The sequence below is a fragment of the Girardinichthys multiradiatus genome, chromosome 22, assembly GCF_021462225.1.
Source record: "Girardinichthys multiradiatus isolate DD_20200921_A chromosome 22, DD_fGirMul_XY1, whole genome shotgun sequence".
NCBI classification, from domain to species: domain Eukaryota; kingdom Metazoa; phylum Chordata; class Actinopteri; order Cyprinodontiformes; family Goodeidae; genus Girardinichthys; species Girardinichthys multiradiatus.
The window spans coordinates 44,039,293-44,059,616 of NC_061814.1; the positions used below are offsets into that span (position 1 = coordinate 44,039,293).

Sequence of the window (20,324 nt, forward strand, 5' to 3'; positions counted from 1 at the left end):
GAGAAGCAACCAAGAGGACCATGATAAGTCTGAAGGAACTGCAGAGATCCAGAGTGGCCAGATTGTTGAACTAAAGTCATAAAAGGTGTTTGCTACAAGCCATGTATGGGAGACATCAAGCATGTGGAAGAAGGTGCTCCGCTAAGATGAGACAAAATGTCCCAAACCCCCTCCAAGCCCGTCTAACATCTCCACGCCGGTACCAGTGGCCTGCTTCAAGGGCTTCCAGGGTTTTCCATGCAGCTGTGCATAAAGACATGCAAATACAAGATAGACTGATGCAACAAACTCTTCCATAAAGCAGGTGTGTGACAAGCCTGCCAAGACTAAGTCCTCTAGAAGCTGCCCCTCTGGTCCAGCTCCACCACGCCCGTCAAAGAAGTCAGTTTTGACCCAGCCAGGAATTTCAACCCAATGACAAAGAATCCCAAACTAGTGAAAACAGCTGATTTTTGAACAGGAACAGAGAACCCAAACGTTTCTCTGAAATAATCCGTCTGACAGCCATCACTGAGCATGCTCAGTCTGACTCACCAGAGCAGCGCAGAGCATCTTGCTAGCAGAGTCATTGATCAACTCTGGAAGTCTAGCCTCTCTTTCTCTTTTACCTCTTTCCTGCTTTGAAAACCCAATTTCATCATTTTTCTAGACAGCGTGGACATCCTGGTCGTTCTTAACTTCTGGCTGTTGCTCTAAACACTGTTAAACACCGTTGAATCAGGAACAAACCATTTCATCCAGATATCAGGGGGTGTTTGGTCAATATGGACGTTTACTCATTCATCTGGGGGTGGGGACATTTAACTTTTACTGCCAAAAACAAGTAAAAACAAAGACATTGTTAACCAATTATATGCTTGATTGTTTTAACTGATCTTGACCTATTTTATGGGGCTTTTCAGTCAGGGGCCCTCTATACGGCGCCACTGATTGGACAGCTCCAGATCTAGTGGCTGAATGGTTGCCCAGAGGTCTGTCAGAAGTGATGAGCCACAGTGGCTAATGGAGGAAAAGGTTTAGTTTATATTACAATATAAGCAGTTCTCTGAATCTAGTCTGGTGAGATGAAAAGCACCAAAGCAGCTGAATGCACCAATCAGACGCTGTGTGATTCAGATGGAGGTCACATCATGAGACTGTCTCAGATGTATGAAGCCACAAGACGCCAGCGTGTGCATGCTGAACAGACCAACCGACGATCCGATGAACAGACGTCCCGCAGGTTAATAGGTCGTCTGCGTCAGTTTATAGACTACGCAGCGTGGACACACACAGATGACTCCAGTAAAACCTCCCACAAAGTGCCCATTGTTTGAGCGAATTGGCTGCATGCTGGGAGGGCGGAGGTCACGCTCTGCTTGTGGTTAATCCATACAGACATTATGCTGAATAAACTCCAATCTGCTCATATTGGCATGTTTATGAGTAAAACCATACCCTCAGCAGAGCGGAGTCAGATAAACAGCGCCGCCGCTGAAATCTGTGAGCAATAAATTCACTGGAAGGATGAAAATGACATATCAGACATTTCATCTGCTCTAATTAATCATCATCAAATTGTCTGGTGTTGATGATTTTAGGAAACTACATTAGAGCTGATGCCTTATATTCAGTTTGACAGTTCTGCCACAACACAGTGCTGCTCTGATGACAAGCCGATAACAACTGTGACGCTAATATCTCAACGGTTTCTCACACTTTGATCACTAAAAACAGCTTCAGTCGTCACATGTTGGGCTTGTTCTCTGACTGGGTACAAGCCTCTCTCCTGTGAGTTCTGGCTCTTCCCTGGGATCACCTCCCAGAGGGACGCGCCCAGAAAACCTCTAAAGGGAGGTTTTCTGGGCGCCTCCTGATCAGATGCCCCCACCAACTCACCTAACTCCTGTCGATATGGAGAAGCAGGAGGGACTAAATATCCCGTCTGGTCTGGGAACACTCCAGGATCCCCCAGAATGAGCTGGAGGTGTCAACAGGGAGGGGGTCTGACGTTCCCTCTTGAACCTGTTGCCCCCGCAGCCCGATCTCGGATATGACAATGGATGAATGGATGGTTACAAGCCTAACACCACTAATTAAGAGCAAACATTTCCCAAACCTAACCTTAAAGAAAGTTGCAACCAGGGGTGACTGGGTCCCTGGTCAAGTTTAAACTGATTCTAGTCATCTGCCTTTCTATCACTGAGTTCTAGCCCTAACTGTGACAATTCCAGTAAAGTGAAACAACAGCTCAGAAATCAGAAGATCCGATGTTCACCTTGGCTTTAAACGATTATCAGCAGGTCAAATACGTAAGAAAATCTTTTTACTTTCCATTACAAGCATCAAACGATGAACTTCCACTCTCAATCAACTGCATGTAGAGGTCTTTGAAAAAGTATGAGTGATATTACTCCACAAAGCCAAACCTGTGAGGTGTGGAGAGGTAACCCAGAGAGGCCACCTGCACCATAAAGACTTCCCAGATGAACGTTGACTGGACCATACAATGTTCTCCTGCTCCTTCACCAAGCTCAAGGCTTCAGCACCACCTTCTTACAGGGATCCTGGGATGACTCCCGGACCAGGTCAGGATGCAGCTGCGCTCCAGATAAACGCTGTGTTAACACAACACAACCAGTCTGATGCGGTTCCAGCTGAGGCATGAGGCCAGCGTCGCCCACAGGTCTCACCTGACTGATACACCTGCAGCACCAACACCCTGAAACGCTGCCACCGCGATAAAGAACAACCACATACCTCACTAACTGGTTTTATAAATGCTCTAAACTCTCCAACTGGTCATGTGCATTTCCGACTCTGAAGATCTTGCCAAAATGAAATGTGATGGTACCCACTTACATCTCCTAGGGCCAAAATGGACCTTAGTCTGCTTTCATAACATTGTGATTTTCAGGAATTCTATATATTTGCTTTTTTTCCTTATCAGATGTTAGAAATTCCCATTTTTTATTTGTGACACTGGTGAACAGAAGCCAACATAAAGTATCACTACCTGTTGAAATTAGCCCGGTTCAACCAACATGTCTGAATCAGTTCAGTGAGTCTGACCTGCTGTAACCTTCAACTTGAATTATAAAGGCTCTGCTTTAAGATTATGAAGGATCATTTATATCTGCACACCTATTTTCAATAACGAGACTGAAAAGCAGTGAAGTCATTCAATATACCTAGTAGTATGGCTGCACCAGGTTAAAACATCTCAAAACAATATTAGCTGCAATATTTGCCAGTTTTCTTCTTTCCTCTTTTTCTCCTCTATGTTTCCATCACCGTGACCCTTAGCATTCTGGGTAATGTCATGTGTGTCTGGTGTGAGCATCTGCTGCTGTGAGACTTTGTCCAACCGGCTAATATTAGCATGAAAAATGCAGGTTCGTAAAACCTGGAGTATATTAGCCTACATTTAATGCAGTCCAAACAGTCCTTTGTGATGTGAATGTTGCACACGCTGATGCTGTGATGACGATATGCTGGCGATCTGTTGTGCAGCCTTACCTTTGAGTAATTCAAAGTCCTATTAGTTGTTGTTCTTTGACTGATTTAAACCAATCTGTTGGTTCAGAGCAACAAAACCAGAACTAAAGCTTGTAACAAAGTAAAAGTGGGGCAGACTAACTGCTGGAAAGACTGGTTCTATTAATGCAGGAGCTTAAATGGAGCTGGGGAAATCTGGTCCTGACCCACTTGTTACTGGAAGACCACTCGGACCCACAACAGAACACACATCAACACACACACGGTCTGGGTTATAAGACTCAAGTGAAGCTGAAAAGCAGATCTCTACTTGATCACCACTATTCCAAACCCTGGGGTCAAAGGTCGCCTCCCAGAAACAAACGTCTTGTTACTTTTACAGCATATACAGGTGTGTGTTAACACCATGCCAAGCAGGTGAGACATCATACTAGATCATCTTTATTATGTCCTGTTATGGAAACACATATTTCTTTAAATATACAACTTTTTATTAACTTGGTGCTTCTTTTTTGTCCATTAGTGACATAAATCATGAAGAAATCAGATCTAACAGCCTCACCCTGAAGAGTGAAATCTCCAACAGGAGATAACAGCGAACTTACCCAAACGAGTAGACCTGACTGTGCTTCTTCATCGCCACCCAGGAGCTGATGAGACAGGTGATCAAACTGCAGGTGAGAGGAGGAAGACAAGATAAAGAGAGAGGAGAGGAAGGGTGATGGCAGGGAAAGAGAAGAAAGAGTGATTGATGGGGGGTTGGAAGGGCACAGATGAGAGAAGGCCAAATAAGAAGAGTCAGTGAGGGACATAAGGAAACCGAAACAGCCAAGAGGGTCAGCTAAAGGTCACTCATCATGACCTCATAGTCCAATTTATTTATTAGAAAACATAATCAAATCATTATCCTTAATTCCAGCTTTAATACAGCAACACTCCTCCACACAAAGATGGAGACTTCCAGAATGTGTTCCCTAGAGGTAAAAACACAGATCAACCAAACCCAACCCAACTCTAACCCATGTTGATGGTGAAGAAATGAAGAACTCACCTGAAGAGGTCAAAGATGGTGAGATATGTGTAGGCGGTTAAGGCTGTAACGATAAGGAAAACACAGAAACCTATCAGTAATTAATCCCAGAGCCCATTTAATGCTGATAGTGAAGCACGGTTCGTCTGTTAGAGATAATTATGAAGCTAACTTCAGGAGGAAGACGTGCAGCAGTGGTTCTGGTGGGTTTTTCTCTCAGTCAGAACCAGAGGGGCACCAGAATGAGACATGAAATTTAACCCTTCATCAAGTAAGCAGAGGTGCAACCCTGGTGTAAGTTTGTATTATAATCCTTAATGGTAGAAAACCCTCCATTATGGCTGAATTTAAACATTTCTGCAAAGCAGAGCGGGTCAAACGTCCTCCTTGGTGACGAGACAAACTTAGAAGCAATTATTGTTTCTAGCAGTTACTGGTGCCACGGGCGGTACAACCAGTTACTGGGTTTAGTGGTGATCACTTTTCAAACTGGGCCAGGTTGGTTTGTGTAATTTTAATGAAATTTACTCTGGTTACCTTTATTTTATTTGAAGATTTATTTGATCTCAAACATTTCTGAAAGAACACTTTGTTACAGCAGGGTGTGAATGTCCTTTTAAGACCTAGTATTGAATATTTATGTGCCACTAAAAATACAAAAGAAATATATAAAATATACATAAAAAATATTAATAAAAAATAATATTTGTGCGTGTTTAAGACTCTACAACACTGGAATCATCATCGCAGTAAAAGGAGGCATTATGACCACCTCACACAGGATCACAGAATATCAACAACCAGGATCTACAGATCAGAATATGTATGAAATCTTTATTTTGTGTCGTTTCCCTGAAAGTTTGAAGGCAGAATCTCGTTCTGATAAAACCAGTATATCCAGTATAAACACGTTACAGGCTGAATGTTAATGTTACACCCCTACAAGCCACCAGAAAGCACAGGTCACACAAGAACAAACTATGACCTCCACCAGAGTTTGTTTTCAGACAGAACAAGATGCTCCAGACTGAGAAAAATTTAAACCTTGAAAGAATGACAAAATATTAGTGGTTACTTCAGAAAATGGAACTCACCTCAAAGTAAATCTCTTTCATGTTTACATCTTTTAGACTACTTTTGTGCCTAAGTTTATTTGCCAGGTTAGCAGATAGAGAGCCTAGGTTGGCAAAACCTATAGACACACCACAGCTGCTAAAACGGTAACCAATGACAGTTTGGTCTGAAAACTGAATCAGTCTTTGAAACCTTTTTTGAGCCAGTTACTAGAGAGCAGCCGGTGTAGCAGGGAAGCTGATGGTTCAGTTAGTTAGTGAACTGGTCAGTTGAAACCAGTAGTTAACCAGTCTGACAACCAACCAGACACTCCGACCAGCCTGGCTTAAATACAGCAAACCTGCCTGTCCATCTGTCAATCTTTCAGCCCGTCTGTCTGCCGAAACGTCCGTCTTCCGGCCTGTCTGTCTGTCCTAATGCCTGCCAACCAGCTTTCTGTAATCAGGCTGTGCCGTGGGGGAAGAGGAGGAAGGATTAGAGCGGCTTTGTGCTGAGAGGAACATTTTGTTTCCCCACTAAAAGAGTCCATGTTGGCCAACCTGACGCCCTGTAATCCTCCTGACAGAGAGGCCCGCGGCAAAGACCCACAGAAACAGACAGAGGGGAGGAAAGAGTGACACATCCACAGCCTGGATGGATGGAAACATCAAGGCAAATAGACGGGCACAGAGACAGAGAAAGAGAGGTGAGAAGGCATAGACAGGATGATGGACATGTGGACGGACAAACTGACAGAGGAGAAGTGAATAAGTGAGAAAGAGTGTGAGAGTCTAGTTAACAGATGAAGAGGAGTGGCAGACTGGGAGGTAGAAAACATCCAGGAGACTGAGGAGAAATACCAACACAGAACAAACTAATAAAAACAGGGTTTTACAGATGGGATTGTCTAGTTTACCTCGATCAACCAATTCTCCTCATTGAACCCTAATTACACATCTTATCAACTGGTCAGTATGTTAATGACTGTTGTGTTGAGACCCAATGTGAACCGAACTTTCAAACAAACATCAAGGTTTTTCTCATGGACCACAATTAATAATGGAGTTCCACCGGGTCCAATCCTTGGCCCAGTTCCCTTCATACATACTTCCACTTGGTGAAACTGTTAAACAGCATGACATGAACTTCCATTGTGATGTGGATAAATCTCACCTATAGGCCTCCATGAAGCTTCACATAATCAACCAATGAGACCACAGGCCGGTAAATATATTCTACTGCAAAATGGGAAAATTAGTTTCCTGCCACTAAGTTAGAGGCAGCCGAGTCCAGTCCGCTAGAAAAACTGTCCTGCAACTTGTAGATGCATCCCTGCTCCAACACACCAGAAGTCCCTCATCAGCATTCAGTCATTCGGCTCTGCAGAGACCTGGTAACGAGCCATTCATCTGATTCAGACGTGTTAAAGAAATGCGTCTGAACGATGCAGGATGGTACCTCTCTAGAACTGGACTTGGGCTCCCTTGCCTTAAGTCCATGTAGTTTTATACACCCCCTTTGAAAACTAAAAGATGGAAAAATGGTGTGATCCAAATCCCATGCCGTTTATATCCAGCGCCATATGATTAAGGCTAATTACTATTTGAATTAAAACTACACATATGACACCTGATCACACCTGAATCAAATGGGTCAATCATCTCAGGCTGAAATCCACTACAGAGTCCTGTTACTGACCTAATTATTCAATTGTTGATGAAGCAGAGAAAATGGTCCTGATCCAAATCATCCAAACTGACTTATTAAACATCACTCATCTGCCTGGTGATTCGCCTGACTAATTATTTCATTACTGAGAAACTTTACATGGTGAACTTTCCAGTTTCATGAGGAGATATTCTGTGATTTGATATGTTGGAGAAGTCAAGAGAAGAAAAGCAAAACATCATCAGTCCTGATTCACCAACGTTCCTCAGCAGAAGGATCATTTTACGTCTTCGTGTTGTTTAGAGTCTTCTGCTGTCGCTGCATCCGCCTGTTATTTTGATTTGCTGCAGCTCTCGTCCGCAGGGATCAATGAGGTTTGATGTCATGGTGTTGTGTTGAATTAAAAGCTGCAGACAATAAAAGCAATAATAATACAAACGCTGACATCACAGTGACCCTGAAACAGGCCGGGGCCGAATCAATGAGCGGGTTAAAATTTCCCCTCGCTGTGCTCGGATAGTTTTACATCCCGTCTCTCTCACACTCAAACACACTCTCACACACACTCGCACAGAACCAAGCTCAGTTTCTTCATAAATCTCCAGCTTACAAACACTGACACCCAGAGGACGAGTGGAAGTGACACTGGAGCAACAAACAGCCAGCGAGACGTTGCTCATCTACATCTCACACGCTGAAAATAACAGATGGGCAGAAAACTAAACTGCAGACAGGAAACACACACACACAGAAACCCAAACACAATGAAAAAATAAAATATGCTTCTTTGTTTCCAGAGACGACCAGTCACTTATCTACCTCTAGGTCCTGACCAATACTATATGCTCATTTCTACACATTTCATCCAAATTCTACTTCCTCTAACAGAGCAAACTGCTAAAAAACCGGGATGAAAGAATATTTAAAAAGAAAGGGACGGAGGAAGCAAAGGACGAGGGGGAACGGGGTGGAGAAGGACAAGCAGGGGATGAATATTTAATGCTGTCTGCACATGAGCAGCCCAAACAGATCCAGGACGAATCAAGAAGCAGAGCAGTGAACACAGACTGTGTCCCTATGAGGACATTTATTGAACAGCCTACAGACACTGAGGGTTATTTTACTAAGATCTGTTGCTTTAAGTCTAAAGTATCCAATCAATAAACTGCTTGAGCTGAAAGGTTTTATTTATCTTCCCTAAATTAGGGATGGGAAATGATATTATTTATCATTATGGAGGAAAAATGATCATGAATTAGTCATCGTGTGACAACAGCAGCAAACTAACAGACTGTTTTAATCAGATGTTTCACTGTTATCATCAAACATGCAGCGTTTCTGTTTCAGAATATCACTGAAAGACCTGCAACTCAACTACCTAATGAACCTATTATTCTCTGGGTTTGGTTCTGTGAGGTTCTGACTGGATCCAGTTACAGATCGATCACCAAAAATCCAGAGAAATGTTGAAATATCATCAATTTTCTCCTCATCTCAGTAAAGATAAAACTTTACATTGCTTCACCAAACCCTTCCTTCCCTCCATTCCAGGTACTGAAGACCACGTCTTGGATCAACAACGCAAGCAGAGATCAGAAGATCCTTTGACCCGAGTATGTCCTCGAGAACCAGTACCAGCAGTGAGGTACAGCCTCTCCACCCAACCCTTTCTTCAGAACATATTAACATAATAACAATCCTCTGGTTTTTACCACCTTCTAAACCTTCAAGGAACAAAAACACAACAGAATCCAACCAATCATTTATCAAACAGAAACCCAGCAACAGAACCAGCAACAGAACCATCACCAACCAGTCAGTTTCAGTCTCTCTCATCGTTGTGGAAGATGTCGGCCCATTCCTCTTTTCCACTTCGGTTCACTGAGGAACGGACATTCATATCAGCTCAGCTTTAGGAAGATCCCATCAAAACATTTCAATCAGGGGTCTGGACTTTGACTGGTCTGTTAAAAAACCTTGGTTGTTTTCTTTTTAAGCCATTCTGCTTTAGATCTACTTCTGTGTTTGAGATCATTGCTCTGTTGATGACCCAGTTTGGACCAAGCTTCAGCTGTTGGACAGATGGACTCACATTAGACGCTACAATAGTATACAGAGGAGATCATGGTCCACTGAAGCCCTGTAAGGTGTTCAGAGTCCTTGTTCGGCCTGGATTATCATCCCTCCACCACTGTGCTCGACTGCTGGTATGAGGTGGTTGTGCAGATATGCTCCGTTTGGTTTTCTCCTTCAACCCTTCCAAACAAGCCATACTTGTTCAGTCTTTCTCCAACACCATGAAGATTTAACATCTAAGGCCTGTAGAGTGTGAACCTGGGGTGGATAATTTAATCAGGTTGATCAGCAGAACCTGGCTGCAACCTTCCTCTTTAAATCGTAGTTAGATTGTAGATAGTTTCCATGAATGCAGTGTTTGGAGGAGTTACTGTGGGCCTGTTGCTCTAAAGAGAACCTTCACTGTTTGATCTAAATGTAGTTTTTGCCAATATTAACACAAATATTTACATTAAATGGCCCAAACCAAGATGCAGCAACAATAAAGTTTCTTATATTCAGACCAAATCTGGCTCAGATTTTCTTTTCCCTCAAACAAAGAAGGAATCAGAAACACAGGTCCAGGCGGTGGAGGTGCTAACCACAGCAAATAGAGGCTTAATGCTGTCGGTTCCGGTAAACAGTAAACTGAGACCCACACACACACAGCGGGTCGTGGTGTCGGGTCAGCTCTTGTGATGTGCAGATGTAAACTAAAAGCTTCTATCGAACGCCTCAACTGCTGCGGCGACGAGGATCTCCAAGGGTGAGGAAGAGGACAGAGATGAAGAGACATCTGGAAGTGAAGCAAACTGCTGATTGTTTTGAAAGAAACCTGAAACTGGACCTGAAGGTTGCACATACAGAAGATAACACACCAAACAACTCACTGATATCTGCAAAGATGCAACATGAAGGATCACAACAGTGGCAGCAAACCAGATGTTTTCCTTTCTACATGTTTAGAAGTGAAGAACATGACTGATTAAACACACACACACACACACACACAGTCTCTCTCCCTGTAACCACAGCCCACACACACGCGTTCATCATGTTGTCACTCTCAGTCGATATGAAACCGGACCGACGCTCCGCTGCATCCATTTATTTGGTGAAACAGAGACTCTGATCTCTATGTGGGGATAAAGAAGCAGCTGCTAGGGACACTTTAAACCACACACAGCCCTGCTCCACCCAGTCTACAGACCCCTGAGCCTTGACCTGTACCCCTAAAGTCCCCCAGAGCTTGTTTGGATCAATGTAACATCATCCATTAAGACCAAACTACCACCCTGAGTACTGGTTTGTTAAAGCTACTCATGTTAACAAAGGTCCCACTCTGGCATTGGACTGGAGTCATTCTGACCTTTGCTACAGAACGCTGTTCAATGCTTCCCTTCATTGGTTTCTTGATTGCAGAATAAATGTTAAACTGTTCTTCCTACTTGCTACCTGATCCAAAACTTTTGACGATGTATGATGAAGACCTCATACTCCCCATGACCTACTAGAACCTGGTTGGATCGCTCTCCTGCACACTCACCTGGCTTCACACATCAGCAGCACATTCGCATCATGGCCAGACCCCAAAACAATCCCCTCTTACAGCATCAGGATGCTGCTTCAAGTTAGGTGACCAGACCGTGCAAGTACAGCTCTACCTTTAGAGGTAAAAGCTCTTCACAGCGTTGTTTCCATCACTGCTGATCTGCGTGAAACCGCATTTCACGATGTATGAAAAGGGTGGAATTGCAACCACTTCCAGAGAACATATTGGTAGAAGTCAAAGTGCAGCTGTGCTCTGGATGAGCGTGACCCACTGGAAATGTGCCCTATGGGACCATCTCCATCTCCATGAGGAGCCAACAAGAGTACCTGAGGATAGAGATGTCTGGGTTTTCCTCCTGGATCCTTCACAAAGATCTGACCTCAGAGGAAAATAATTCATTTAAGGCTGGACTGAAGAATCTAGAAAAATATGGGTGGATGGATGCTAGAGGAAAAGTAAAAATGGATTTATTTCCAGTTTTAGTTGTTTTTAAGTCTGTTTCCAATCATCCAAATAAACAGCAATTCAAATTTAATCCGTATTGTTCCTGTCAGAGAGAAAAATGTGTCTTAAAGGTGAAGAATTAATGTTATTTACTTCCTTCATGAAAAGTATCTGAACAATTATGTTTGACTTATTTGGAGATGTGTTTAAAGTTGCTGTTTTCAGTCACACACATCAGCATCTTCAGGAGATCTAGTCCTACAGAGTGAGAAGCAGATGTGGTGGCTGTTCAGGGAGTAAGAGGACACACACACACACACACACACACACACACACACACACACACAGCGTGAGTGTGTGTTGGCTGTACCGAAGGGCCCCGTGGGAAGGAAAGCTTCACCAGCTGTGTTCTGACACACAGGAACACTCGGGGCCTGGGGACAACACACACACTTACACACACATAGATCACGCGTGTGCACTGAGCCGTGTCTCGATGACAAACAAACAAACTAATGGATATGCATACAAACATTGCTCCAATGCAAAACATGGACTAACATGTCTGGATAAAAATTCACAGTTGTGTCCTCACCAAGAAACCACAACAAGGTTTTTATTCTTACAGGAAATGTCCCAAATCATCCCTGGTTGCTACGCTCCGATTAAAGGGGCCAGGGAGGAGAAATGTAAAGGAAAAGGGGGGTTGCTGGGAGAGTCAGAGGACAGCGGAGAGGATGAGGAGGAGGTGTGTTCATTCGTCTGTGGAAGAGACACTTGACCTGGTTTCTCTGCGAAACACTCAGACCGGGAGACTCGTTGGGAGGGAATCGCGCAGCCAATCGGATCAAATATTAAATAGATGGAGACATGTTCAACCAGAGAGAGGATGGGCCATAAGACAGACCTACCTCAGGATGTTGATACTGTCCCGAGGAAAGCAAATGTTTGTGTTGGAATAGCAGAAATATATTGTTGAGGAATCATGCTGCGGGCCACCGCCCGTGTGTCTGAGTGATCAAAAGCTGGCTGGTGTCTGTGTTCCTTAATGATGGTTAGACAGAACTGTTGTTGCCATGCTGCTGAAACCCAATCTGATGATTCTACAGAACCTTCTGAGTGAGCGCATCTCCTCATGGATCAAATTGTGCAGCGGACAACCGGATCGGTTTCCAGCCTTTAACAAAGTAAAGACATCAGCTTTTTACCCGCCAAAATAAACTCACACACAGCTGAATTTGAGTTCGGTTCTATCTGGACTCTGAACACACCAACAGAACATTCAATGGAACCCGTCTCTGTCTTTCTTCTTGTTCTTTAACCTTCACCGTTTCTTTTCTCCATCCCTCCCAGGGAACAAGGAGGTGTTGCTGATTTCATGATGCATTTGAACCCTTCCTGTTCCAGATTGGACTTATTATACTGCATATGATTCCAATAAATTTTAAAAACAAGAACTGGGTGCAAAATGTTGAATTCAGGTCGGACCAAAGCTAAGCAGCAAGATATAGGAAGACCTGTAAGCACTGCACTGCTCTACAAACATCCAACAGACAGAAGTTTCACTCATTACAAGTCATCAAAAGACCAACGATCTCAACCTCAGTAGCAAACCTACAACCCATAGATCAAAATGGAGATGTTCAGCCATAAAGCTCAGCACCTTGAGGGAAAACCAAACAGGGCATCAGCATAAAGGATGCAAACCAACTCTCAGGCATGGTGGTGGAGGGCTGGTTCTGCAGCTGAAGGACCTGGGTACCTTGCATTCACCGAGTGGACCATCGACTCTTCTCCACATACCCCTCACCGAGACCTACCTCCTGGGGGAAACACTGAATACCACCACAGAAAGACTGCTTGGATGCAATATGTGGAGGTCTGTTATATGTGTTGTGTTTATAATATTTTGGACCTGTTGACTGGACTCACTGCCTCGACGCCCACAGCCCATACAGACCTTAGTTACAGACAATAAGGGGGTTAATCACAATAATATCACCATCCACAATCCCATATTTTCCTAATATCGTGCAGCCCTAGTTTGGTCCGAAAGCCAATAATTTCACAGATGGTACCAGTTAGTGGTTCCTTAGAATCCAGGATGGGGAATGTCAGGGTATGAATGAGCAACCGCATGAAAACAGTTTTATTGTCTCAACACTTCCTATGAAGCATACAGAGACAATATTAGTGTGTGTGTGTGATTTCCATTCATGTTAAGCCTGAAGTCATGACCTACTGGCGCCAGAACGTGGGCTTGTTTTCCAATGCGATACGTATAGATGAGGCTTTGTGTGCGTCAGATGCTGCAGATCAAGGAATTAGACTTGCAGTCGGAGGTCACCGAGGGCGAGAGTATAGCAGATTGACTTCTACGCGGCTCAAGCTTCATTTATAAAGCAGAAACTATCAGATTATGTTTCAGGAGCAGAGCCAGAAACGGTCTGATTAAACAAGAAGACGTAAACAGAACCAGAGCTTTAGGAAGCTGAATTAAAACTAAACACACACATGGGCAACACCTGTTCAAAGCTCAGTTAAGCTGTTAGGAATACAAATTCATGGGTGGTTCTGTTTAATGAGATTAAACTGGGACCTGTAGTCCAACCTGCTGGGATGAACTGTGCCATGGATACTTTTCTTATTTAAAGTCTTGATTTTCTTCTCAACAAACCTTTTCCAGAGTCTGAGTGTCCAAGAGGTCCAAAACAAAACTGAACTGAAGCAACACAAAGAAATAAAGAAGAGCGGACCAACCGACTACTGGGGTTGATCTTCCATGGTTGTTGGTTTGTTCTGTCAGGCTGGATATCAATGTCTGGCCCAGATCCTGACTGATGAGGCCTCATTGTTGTATTCTTAGTGCTTGGAGCTGATCCAGTTTGGTGGCTTCTGGTTCTCCAGCTGCTTTCTGAGAACTGGCCACAAGTTCTGAGTGGGGTTCAGATCTGGAGAGTTTCCTGACCAAAGTTCCAAGCCTTCAAAGTTCTATTGGAGCACCTTGCCTTGTCACATGTTGCACAGTTGGTCAGATCATCACTGAGTGGCTCAGTATGAAACTTCTGATAAACCAGAAAAACTGTCCTTGAGCTGCAGCGTTTTCCTGCCTGTGAGGTCGTTTTGGAGCAAACATTTTCTTTAGATGTAACCGCTGCTAACACGATAAGATAATGGTATCAGGCACGTCTGCGTTTTCAGTCTGGTAGTTTGAGATTGATGCCAGAGATACAAAGTTGTAAATCTGAACAATGTTCCTTATTTAACTCAGAACCATGGTCAGCATCACTGCAGTGAGAAGAAAGTTTGAAGCTCAACTTTCAGATCAGGACTGTCAAGTTGTGCTTATGAGAAACAGTGTCAGCGTGTGAACCTCTGTTTCACTACAAATCCTGCTTAGAAAGCTCCACCAACAGCTGCTGGCCCGGAGGAGGGGCGCTCCAATCTGTTCCTGCTGGGTTGTTTAAGTAACGTCCAGAGACGCGAAATGACATTAGGAACAGTGAGTTTTCTCTTCCAACAGCCTCTTTGGTCCGCCGAGCCAAGCTCCCCTAGTCCTGTAAAGCATGCATCAAGTCTGTATGGTTTGCACAATGTCTGTTAAGCCGTTAGTCATCAGCTAATGAGGCCAAAGAGTGTGTTTGTATGCAAGCAGGGCGCAGGGCTCTGTGCATGTCAGAGGGCAGTTGTTCTGAAACATGGCATTACTCTGACAGAGGGGAGGTCAGAGCGGACGTTGGAGTGAGTGTTAAAGAGAGAAAATCGAGCGACTGTGTGTCTCTGTAGGGACGAACTTATGCTTCATTTAAACTAGAGGCAGAAACCCACTGGAGGCGCTGGACGTGCACGTTCTCAGTCCCAGCAGATCTGCATGCATCGAGGAAAAAACAACACAAACTAAGCAAATTACTAGAAACAATTTCTGAACGAACCACCGTTTCCAGGTAAATGAGATGTAACGATGATTCTACCAGCTGTACGTTTTAATTTGGCTGAGAGTTGATTCTGGGGAAAGGAATTACTTATTAAACTCCATCTAGTTGTGGAGCTGTGCAGAGATTAAGAATCTAAAAGCTAAAACCGAAACAAAGGTGTGAGATACCTTCAATGAGGTAGACTTTAGAAAATATCTGTTTTACACCCATGCATAAAAAAAAAATCCATTTTACTATAAATTTACAACAGCAATAAGAACAAAAATCACTAAACTGAGGCAAATCAATTCATTACTATAAGTCTAACAACACCTGTTCATCCTGTCAGGAGCCCAACAAACCAGTTCAGACCCAAAAATAATCATTTCTTCAGTATATTTCCACACATCTTTCCTGTATTCTCTGTTCATAGTCTCATTTGCACGAGAACATTCCTGATCCGGTGATGATTCAGGCCAGAGTCCATTAGAATCTGGAAATCCTCAGACATTATTTATGGTCTCCAACCAAGTCTGAGGCTGAGACACTAAACTGACCTGCAAACCGCAACATCCTGTTGATACGTGGATTCTGTTCTGTTTCTTACAGAACCTCAGGGATAAGCAGAGGAACAATGAGAGGAACTGAATCATGAGCTGAACAATCCAGACCCAGATAAACCTTCACATCCAGTGAATGACAACGTGTCTGTGTGACCTCAGACTAATGAGGTAAAAGGTAAACACTCAACATCAGCTGCAGCAGATGGCGCCTATTGGCTGACACACATTGGACTGAACAGAACTGAAAGGGAGAGAGAATCTGACTTCAGCCTGCTACCCGTCACCAGAACCAGCATCATCATCATTAAACTAAACTTAGGCTAAAATGTGATGAAGAGAAAAATCATTTTACTGTTTATCAAAGCATTAACCTGTTCTCCATCACATCTGAAGGTCCCAGCACACCTAAACTAAGCCGAGGTTCAGTCAACACCGACCAGGTCGGTGTAAGTAATACCGGGCTTTCTGCCTCCAACTGTTCAACGAGCTTTTTCATTTTCTCCACAGCAGATAATCAATCTTCAAAATAAGAGCTCTGAATGCAGACTATGATGCAGACGTATATATATATATATATATATATATATATATATAAATATATATTTATATATATATATATATATATATTTATATATATATATTTATATATATATAAATATATATATAAATATATATATTATATATATATTTATATATATATAAATATATATATATATAAAATCAGATTCAGATTCTGACAACAATCCTGACGTACTGAGGCCGGACCGCTGTCTCATCCTGACTATCGACAGCAGTGTCGGCTTCTCCCGTCGTTCGATCCCTCCGTTCTCCACTTCCTGTGTGCGCGACACCCGACGCCACCCCTGCGAGCGCGTCTGTCTGCGTGTTTTTCTGCAGCATCTGCAGGCTGAGCGAACGTGCTCGGATAGAATTGCATGCTGTTCTTTTCAAAGCAGCGTTTTTCCTGAGTGATGGGGTCCCTGAGAGGATCTCAGGTTGGTGGCCACAAACACACCGGCTCACTGCAGTCCTCTGTTCACAGGACAGGCAGCACTGATACCTACATGTTTACTGTTTAATCATGATGCACACAAACAAGCCAGACGGATCCCTGGAAGCCTCCAACACTGTTCACAGGTTCCTCAGGTTTATATTGCTGAACTTCAGAACTTTTCATCTCAGATGAGGCAGAAAAATGTTTCAGGCATTTTGAAACTTTAATGTGATGATTACTGACCAGCTAGTCTGGCAGCCATCTTGGACAGATTTGCATGTCTTCAGGACTCATGGCTGAAAGATAAACCTTGACCTGGAACAGATAACGGTTTGGATAAAGAACCTGGAGCTTTCTGAAGTCAGAAAGTTTAAAAAGTATTGATAAAGATCAATTTAAAAGACTGCAACAAAAGTTGCAAGAAAATGTCAATTTTGAGATGTTCAAAGCTGGTAGAGAGAAACCCCAAAAGACCTGCAGCTGAACCTGCAGAAACAAGAGGTTCTACAGAGTACTGACCCAGAGTGGCCTAATGCAAATGCATGCCACGCTTGTCCTGTTTGTATTTGTTGAAAAGGTTTGAAAAACATGCATTGTTTACCTTCCACTTCACAATTATTCTCTACTTCTTGTTGCTCTGGCCCATAACATCCCATTAAAATGTGAAAGGTTTAACAGATGTGAATACTTCTGCAAGGCGTAATGTCCCCCTGTAATCTGAGAACACCCTGGAAATCCGCAAGAGGAGCCGGAGAACATCTACGCTGAGAGGGTCCGGGTTTCCTCCTCAGGTAAGTAGATCCTCTCAGCTGCTGAGGCTGTGGTTCAGGGAGCAGGATGCTGTTGGTCTCTGCCAATATGACACATGTGTTCTCTGTACTACTGCACCTGAAGGACTCCTGGACATGCCCTTTAAACGGCCACACTGACCGAGCTTACCAGAACAACAAAAACATCCACGCTGAGAAGCAGCAGGATCGGACCGGACCCCGCGGTGAGACGACCCAGCAAACAGAACACCTGAAGACCCGCTCACAGCTTACAGCTGCACACACACACAGGGCCGTACAGATGTGTGCAGCTGTCAATCTGTGTTACCTGTGTGTGGACAGGTCAGCATCTCAAAGGGGCATCCTGTCAGTCCCTGTATGTCAGGTTGCATGTGTCTATCTGCTCGCTGCTGTTTGGTGTAGAGTAGATCTGTGTGGGTCTGTGTGCTTACCCATGCTGTTGGTGGAGCTGCACCACATCAGCAGACAGCCGGTACACAGCAGGTTGAGTGCTCCGAACAGCAGGATCCTCCATGACTGAAAATGACAAAAAAAAACACAGAGCTGAGAAACATGAGGAGCAAAATTTACAACATTTAACAAACTTTACTGTTTTTGCCTCAAAATACAATAAAAACAACAGTTTATACTCTGCCGTATATAATGAAGATATGAAAATTCAATTCAATTCAATTCAAAGATACTTTATTGATCCCCGAGGGGAAATTAGAAGTCCAGTAGAACCCATCCAAACATACATCATGACACAAGACAAGGGTGGGACGGGTCACCGAGGCTTTGCTGCCCACTCACAGGCGCTGCCCTTGTTAGATGAGAAAAGAGGCCACATTAGGTAAGTAGAGGGAATAAATCATATTTCACACTTTATCCTTAGCAGGATACAGTTTGAGATTGTAAAAAACCTCAGAACAATGAAGCAACAAGTTGACAAAACAACATCATGCTGGGAACGGTGAAGGTTGTGTGAGGGGGTGCATATGTTTATCTTGAGCATGTGTGTGTGCAAGTGAGTGTGTGCAAGTAAGTCCATGAAGCTCTGTCACAGAGGCCATTGTCCTTGATGGTACGTTGGAATGTTCATCAACCGGCCACAAAGTTCTGAGCAGGTCCACAGATGTCCTCAGGGAAGGGAGGGGGCAGAGAGAGCAGAGTGTCATGTTTACTTAACTTCCAGGAGAACTTGAAGATAGCCAGCCATCAAGGCCATGCAGGGGAGCCAGATTCAGAAAATACATAGAAAGTTACAAAAGAAATACTAAAGAATGTTGATGCAGCTACGTCCCAAATATCCAACTTACAGGTGTTGGACAATGAAACTGAAACACCTGTCATTTTAGTGTGGGAGGTTTCATGGCTAAATTGGACCAGCCTGGTAGCCAGTCTTCATTGATTGCACATTGCACCAGTAAGAGCAGAGTGTGAAGGTTCAATTAGCAGGGTAAGAGCACAGTTTTGCTCAAAATATTGAAATGCACACAACATTATGGGTGACATACCAGAGTTCAAAAGAGGACAAATTGTTGGTGCACGTCTTGCTGGCGCATCTGTGACCAAGACAGCAAGTCTTTGTGATGTATCAAGAGCCACGGTATCCAGGGTAATGTCAGCATACCACCAAGAACGACGAAGAGGAAGCTGTCTGAAAGGGATGTTCGGGTGCTAACCCGGATTGTATCCAAAAAACATAAAACCACGGCTGCCCAAATCACGGCAGAATTAAATGTGCACCTCAACTCTCCTGTTTCCACCAGAACTGTCCGTCAGGAGCTCCACAGGGTCAATATACACGGCCAGCCTGTTGTAGCCAAACCTTTGGTCACTCATGCCAATGCCAAACGTCGGTTTCAATGGTGCAAGGAGCGCTAGAGGTGAAACATGTATTGTTCTCTGATGAGTCCACCTTTACTGTTTTCCCCACATCCGGGAGAGTTACGGTGTGGAGAAGCCCCAAAGAAGCGTACCACCCAGACTGTTGCATGCCCATAGAGAAGCATGGGGGTGGATCAGTGATGGTTTGGGCTACCATATCATGGCATTCCCTTGGCCCAATACTTGTGCTAGATGGGCGCGTCACTGCCAAGGACTACTGAACCATTCTTGGGGACCATGTGCATCCAATGGTTCAAACATTGTATCCTGAAGGCGGTGACGTGTATCAGGATGACAATGCACCAAAACACACAGCAAGACTGGTGAAAGATTGGTTTGATGAACATGAAAGTAAAGTTGAACATCTCCCATGGCCTGCACAGTCACCAGATCTAAATATTATTGAGCCACTTTGGGGTGTTTTGGAGGAGCGAGTCAGGAAACGTTTTCCTCCACCAGTATCACGTAGTGACCTGGCCACTATCCTGCAAGAAGAATGGCTTAAAATCCCTCTGACCACTGTGCAGGACTTGTATATGTCATTCCCAAGATGAATTGATGCTGTATTGGCTGCAAAAGGAGGCCCTACACCATACTAATAAATTATTGTGGTCTAAAACCAGGTGTTTCACTTTCATTCTCCAACCCCTGTAGATCTGCTTAGCTATCCTGGATGGGTTAGCAAATGGATCTGATGTCTTACTTTGGTAACTGTTTGCTTTATTTTGAAAATCTAATACAAGACGTTCAGAAAACCCACAGCGCTACCGTTTTCCCAGAGCAGTGCTGCTTCCAACAATCAGTGTGGAAACTATGAGTCAAATCCAGGAAACCCCTGAGCTGTGAGCAGCAGAAACGTCTCATGATGACAGAAGGTCATCTTCTGTGTCTTCTTCTAGTAAATCTGACAACTT

At 43.8% G+C, this 20,324-nt stretch overlaps 1 protein-coding gene across 2 annotated transcripts in view; it reads right to left on the reverse strand.

The window, feature by feature from the left end:
* Positions 1–20,324, reverse strand: part of slc30a6 (solute carrier family 30 member 6) — a 77,556-nt gene that overhangs the window by 32,022 nt on the left and 25,210 nt on the right. Inside the window, exons 4-6 of one of the 2 annotated variants that reach the window (XM_047351238.1) lie at positions 17,973–18,057; positions 4,529–4,571; positions 4,083–4,127 (exon numbers count right to left, since the gene is read on the reverse strand). In XM_047351238.1, coding sequence (XP_047207194.1) covers positions 4,083–4,127; positions 4,529–4,571; positions 17,973–18,057 — 173 coding nt within the window. Of the gene's footprint in view, positions 1–4,082; positions 4,149–4,528; positions 4,572–17,972; positions 18,058–20,324 lie in introns of both variants that reach the window. The other variant, XM_047351237.1, reaches the window with a different exon arrangement.